General features: G+C 39.3%; 1 protein-coding gene across 1 annotated transcript in view; it reads left to right on the top strand.

The window, feature by feature from the left end:
• The window catches only part of DGKQ (diacylglycerol kinase theta), an 87,931-nt gene that overhangs the window by 49,658 nt on the left and 31,674 nt on the right, over nt 1-6,599 (top strand). Inside the window, exon 7 of the mRNA XM_042453333.1 lies at nt 3,853-3,921. Within this exon, the coding sequence (XP_042309267.1) occupies nt 3,853-3,921 (69 nt within the window). The remainder of the gene's footprint in view (nt 1-3,852; nt 3,922-6,599) is intronic.

Genomic DNA, 6,599 nt, shown 5'->3' on the forward strand with positions numbered 1-6,599 from the left:
AAAAATATTTTACTGCCACCTAGAGTACATCTCTCTCTCTCTCTCTCTCTCTCTCTCTCTCTCTCTCCAAGTACATACATGTCATCCAAATTGCCTATGACGATGTATCTGTCATCACTTAGGTACATAATTATATACATAGGTCTGTCATTGGTTAACTAGTCAGGATGCCTAAATATAATCTACATTTTTAGACACATTATTGAGAACAAAGAACAGGAGGCGACCATCACCATCAGCCTTCATATGCTTCTGTTTTGTAAGCTTCCAGAGAGATTTGTTTGATAGTTACTGAAAGCAGAAGGATAGACTGGAAGGATCCTGGTTTACCTATGAGCACAGTTTATAAAATCTTGGCCTTTGTTGCCTGAAATATGCTAAGTTCTTTACAACAGATATAAGCATAGTGCCTTATTAAGGCATTTATTTAAAAGATGCAGCTGTTCACTGGCCCAGGAGATTGCTCTGCTTTAAAGTGGGGGGCGGGAAGGGCGGAATCATAATTGAAAGTGATTATTAGTGGTTGTAAAAATGGACATGCTCTTATAGTATCAGTAGTTATTTAAAGCAAATATCTGATCTGAAGATGTCCTTGGGACGATTAAAGATTTAACATATAATGTACAGGATCTCTGTTGTGTTTTCTGCCCTTCCTAATGTTGTGACCCTTTTAATACAATTCCTCATGTTGTGGTGACCCCCAACCATAAAATTATTTTCGTCTCAGTTCCTAAGACCATCGGAAATATGTGTTTTCTGATGGTCATAGGTGACCCCTGTGACTGGGTCATTCGACCCCCAAAGGGGTCGCGACCCACAGGTTGAGAACCGCTGCCCTAGAGGCTGACTGTATCTTATTTATGTTTAGGCTGCAATTCTAAACATAGTTTTTACATGGAAAATCCCACTGGACTTAATGAGTTTCGGAGGAAACATATTTTACATTGGTCTAAAACACACTGGAGAAATAATCCAGTGTGAGACTGCTTGAACTGGCTCAGCGTTAGGGAAGCTTGGGAATTGCAGTTCATTATGGCACTAGAATTCTCTGACAGAGAAGCCTAAACGTCTCACAAAACTACAATTTCCAAAATTCCCTAGCATTGAGCCAGGGCAGTTAAAACAGTCTCAAACAGGATTATTTCTAAAGTGTGTTTCAGTCAATTGTACTGCTAGAGTTAATGAGTTTTTGAGATCATGATCCATAGAATGGAGCCATGACAGTTAAAGCGGTGTCAAACTGCATTAATTCTGCAGTGTGACAGTAGCCCAAGTTCAGTCATTGTCATTTAACCTGCAAAAATTAGGCATGATGATTTCTGTATGTATTCAGGATGGCACATGCGCTTTGTTTCTATCCTGAAACATTTTTTTTGTACCAAAGCCTCCATTATCAGCACTTCTGTAAGAAGTACCTAGTGTTTTGTTCATACATGAAACGATTGTTTTGTCTTAATATATATTTCTAGCATTTTTGTATATATTGTTATTTAAAGAAAAAATAACTGCATTTCAGGGTTGTATTCTCTCTTGGCCTTCAGTTTTGAGATTCACATTGGTGAAACAATGACAATGCCTTGTGCGTGAATTTGCTTTGAAGGGAAGATTATTTATTCTTCGGCATGGGAGATCCTGATTTTGGTATTTAATTTTACAGTGGTCCGTTGGTATCTGCTGGGGTTTGGTTCCAGGACCCCCCACGGATACCAAAAGATGTGGATGCTCAAGTCCCATTAAATACAGTGACATAGTAAAATGGTGCCCATTATATAAGATGGCAAAATCAAGGTTTGTTTATTGGCATTTATATAGGCCTGTTACAGACTGCCAAAATAAAGCTGCTTCGGGTCTCTCTGGAGATATGCTATTTAAATGATGCATGGGTCCTAAGAGTCCGGAGGTCGCACCAAAGCCACACTCCATTCCTAAGCACTGGAGTGCAGCTTTTGGTGCAGTTTCCGGATTCTTAGGATGCATATATCATTTAAATAGCATACCTCCAAAGAGACCCGAAGCAGCTTTATTTTGGCAGTCTGTAACAGGCCATATTTAAAAATATTTTCAAGATGGGGATGCTTGAATCCAAGGATAAAAAATCTGTGGATAAGAAGGGCCAACTGTATATCTTTGCAGTTGGGGATCTAATCCATTTCCTTCACAGCTACCTTTCTAAGGGCTTGTCCACACAGGCTGAAAGAAATGCCCATGCCTTGTTTTGATGACATGGCTGGAATGACAGGAAAATGGCTCCAACCCATATTTTGGAGCATAACACAAGGAGGAAAACCCCTGTTTGCTTCAGCACAAAGACAAGGAAGGGGCCAGGTTGCTGCCGGCACCATTGCTGGCCATAGTTGTTTTGTTGCCCACCTGCAAATTGTTCGCACAAGTGCATGAGTGGTCAGCTGCACCAGTGGCCCATTGCACACCCTGTGAAGCGAAATGACATCAAAACATCATATTACCAACAACAAATTGAATTTAATAAAAACATTTACAAACTGGCCAGTCCAACAGGGGTCATGAGGAGAAAGAGAGTGAAAGGGGGTATTTATAGGGGGGATGTCATAGCTGGACAGGTGAATGTTGTTCAAGGAGGGCTTGGAGACTGCCTTGGATCTTCCTAAGCTGGACCCCCCATGGTAGCAACCCTCTACTCCAGTCATTGAACTGCAGGAGGCGAGCACAATAAAACGGGGCTCCATGATTGTGCCATGCCAGTGTTACACTGGCTGCACTGATGTACTGTACAGGCAGTTGATTGATCATACAGAAAGTCACATGGGCTATCCGATGGGCTGGGGGTGAGTAGGACAAGGAAGGTGATTAGCTGCTGCTAGTGGAGCATCTATGCACTTGTGCGCATTCATTTGTATTGGAATAGGGAAAAAAATGATTTAGTGTAGGTTGTAGCAACAATTGCTCTGTTGTGGTAGGTCTGTCCTTGCAGCAGGAGAGGGTGGTGATTGGTTTTCAGCCTGTTGTGGGAGACAGCAGCATGGTCAGAATGTTCTCTCTGCCAGTTGGGAAATCCCAGGAGTGAGCTGGCTTTTCTCCCTGTGTCTACATTTGACCTGAGTCTCAGATTTCGGATTTCTTGACTACAGTCTCTGTTTTGTTTAATGACTGAGACAGAGTATGGACTTAATGGAAAAAAAACTTTTTTCATTGCAGTTTTGCATGATAACATGAACTTGAATAGATCTTAAAACATCTTTGTGAATATTTACCACAACCTTTATAAAATGACTCAGGATGTTTACATAGCTGTCTTTTTGAAATTATGCCTTAAAGCTAGTTACCAGTCTCAGATGGAGTATAGTAATTAAATACTTGGAATACATGAGTGCTGATTTACTCATCGATTGACTCAGTGGGTCTAATGTAGTTGAGACTAACAAATAGATTTAGTAAAAAACGTATTTTGTGTAAGAGGAGAAAGTTGTCTGAAATTATATTTTAAGGTTATTTGTTTCCTCTTCCTCCTGTTATTTACTTCACATGGATTTCAAGTGTTTCTAACTCTTTCTGAAGTTTTTCTCATTTTATAAAGCAATATCTGGTTTCAGTAATATGGCTCCTCTTGTCATTTTTATAGTGTGGTGGGGGAGGGATAACTACTGAGAGTGCTAACTTGAAAAGAACTTCACTAATTCATTCCTATCTCAGTGCTTTTGAGGTCAGTGTTTATTTCTCATGTCTATAAATGCCACTGGTGTACTCACTTCCCTTACAGTTCCAATTAGATATATGTTAGAAGAGGAATATTGGAAATCATTGTTTTCACTGCAGCAGTTACTTTATCAATTGTTTTGAGCCATAAATGTTTAAAGAAGACCTTCTTTTCCACAGATGATGACGACGACGTTGATAGTGCAACACAATTATCACAGAAAGAATCACAGGTTTCAAATGACTCAAGTAAGTAGTGTTTTCTGAAAGCAGATAATTTTTTGGAGAATAGGATTTATGCTATGTACATTTCAAGCTTTTTTCAGTCATGTCAAACATACAGTTTGAAAGAACTAAGCAGAGAGAGGCTGGATGGCCATCTGTCGGGGATGCTATGATTTGGATTTCCTGCATGGCAGGGGGTTGGACTGGATGGCCCTTGCGGTCTCTTCCAACTTTATTATTATGCATGCAAATCCAGTTGGCCAACTCTTGATAGTGTATGTGTGAATAAGCTCATTCTTCTAGATGCTAGATTGAAAGGTATTGAGTGTTTGCTGTACATCTATGTAGTTTTTCACTTTTGGATCCTTCGGTTCAAATTATGAACCATGCAAAATGAAATGACATTTCTGTTCAAGTCACATTCATTAATATAAAACATATGTGTAAATCTGAATGAAAACCAAAGCTACTGTTAAACTACATTGAATACTCTGTATTAAATTATACTTCTGTATCCAGTGCTACTCCATGAACTGCTTTGTTCATTTCTTTTAATGGAAAAGCAAGATAAAATCATTTTTAATTTAAAAATATATTTGCAATGAATAGCCTTTTCTTTTTATCAGCTGGGATCCAAAGAGCCACTTTATTATTTTGTTAGCATGCTTTATTTATTGTGCCATATTTTCAGTTAAGTAAGATCTCAAAGTGTTTTATAGTTACAGTCCACAGAAAAGTACAATATAGTTAGGGATATGTCAGATGCAAGAAGAAGACAGCTTCTTTTAACACTTGGCAGTAGATGAGGCAGTTGAGCTTCCAGGCTTTGCCTTTTTTTGATGGAGGGAGAATCTGATGGCCCACAAAGAAGCACCCCCACTGTTGACCTACAGAATTTCCAATAAGCTAATATGTTCTAGGATTTCCAGTAAGCTAATATGTTATTAGCCCATCTAGTAAAGTCATGGTCTAGCAGATGACCAGTACTGTGGGCTTAAAAAAACTTGTCAGCTCCAATTTTTGCTGCTATTAGCTCCACCCAGGAGATCAGAAATTTTAAACTCAAAATCCAACAACTACGTTTATATTTTTGATGCTGTTGAGCAAGTAATACTAAGGGAAATGTTTAAGCTATTAATAGGTTGAAGGGGCAGATATTTTAAATTGCTTCTGATGGGCACTTTCCCCATTCAAAAGAAATAAAGAGTATTGGGAAGCTGAACAACGTTGCTTAAATATAGCCATTCTGTATCAATGTAACTAATTGAATAGATTCAAGACTTCTAGAAATGATCATATAACACCAGTCTTGAAGTCCCACCACTGGCTACCAATTAGTTTCTGGGCAAGGTACAAGTGATTACAGTTGTCCCTCCATATTCGCTAGGAACAAGACCCCCGTGAATATGGAAAAACCGCAAATAACAAAAACACCATGTTTTTCCCTGAGAGGACACCTCTCTAGGTCCTCCTGTGCAACTCTGTGGTCAATGTCCAACATACACTGACCATAGAACAGCACTGGAGTAGCTACAAATGCCTAGTAGAGTGTTCTCTCTAGGAATCTCTAGGTCTTTCAGTGCAACTTTTAGTTAAAGTTGGAGGACCTAGACCAGGGGTAGGCAATCTTTCTGAGCCGGGGGCCGGGTTGCTGTCCCTCAGACAACTGGGGGGCCGAAGCCAAAAAATAAATAATTAAATAATTTTTGAAGAATTAAATATATAAATAAACCAGGACAAATGTAGGACAAAATTTTCAAATGGAAGACACTTTTTTTAAAAAAAATGGAGGACACGCGAAAAAATTTGCTGATTTTTTAAAAAATGTTAATATAAATGCATGTTTATGAGGTTTCTATAGACAATTGCCCCCCAAAGGCCCCGGCGGCAATCGGCGGCAGGACTGGGCTGGGGCCGGTCCCAAGGCCTCGCCGGGCCGCATCCGGCCCGCGGGCCGCAGGTTGCCTACCCCTGACCTAGACAGTCCTGTAGAGAACATATTAATGAAATCCGTGAATAATCAAATCTGCAAATATGGAGGGATGACTGTACCTTTAAAGCCCTACGTGGCTTGGGTCCAGAATACGTGAAGGAACACTTTCTTCCTTACTGTCTGTCCCGCACACTAAGGTCCTCTGGGAAGAATTTCTTACAGCCCAAAAGATCTAGACTGACATCAGTTTCCCAGAGCGCCTTTTCTACTGCTGCTCCAAAGCTATGGAATGACCTGCCGGAGGAGATCCACCACATTTCCACTCTGACAGCTTTTAAGAAAGCACTCAAGAAGCATCTCTTCCGGCAGGCGTTTCCAACTTAGTTACCCCTCCCCAGATATTGAGATATAGAAATATAGAGATCTGAATATAGAGATCTGGATACGAACTTGACATGAACATGATCATATCCATGAAAATGCCTCCTCATGTGCCTATTTTCTTTCAAATTTTAATCAAATGTTTTTTATTGTTCTACTGTTTTTATATTATGATTGTTTAATCTTGTTTTAACATTGGGATCGGGGGGTGGGCATAGGGATTGATTTTTTAATTTCATTTTATTGTAACTTTGATGTATTTTACTGTTGTAACCCACTCAAATTCTCCATGATAGGGCGGGCTAGAAATAAATCTATTATTGTTGTTGTTATTATTATTATTATTATTATTATTATTATTATTATTATTATTATTATTAGATCCAGT

Source organism: Sceloporus undulatus, chromosome 2 (genome assembly GCF_019175285.1).
Source record: "Sceloporus undulatus isolate JIND9_A2432 ecotype Alabama chromosome 2, SceUnd_v1.1, whole genome shotgun sequence".
Lineage (NCBI taxonomy): Eukaryota > Metazoa > Chordata > Lepidosauria > Squamata > Phrynosomatidae > Sceloporus > Sceloporus undulatus.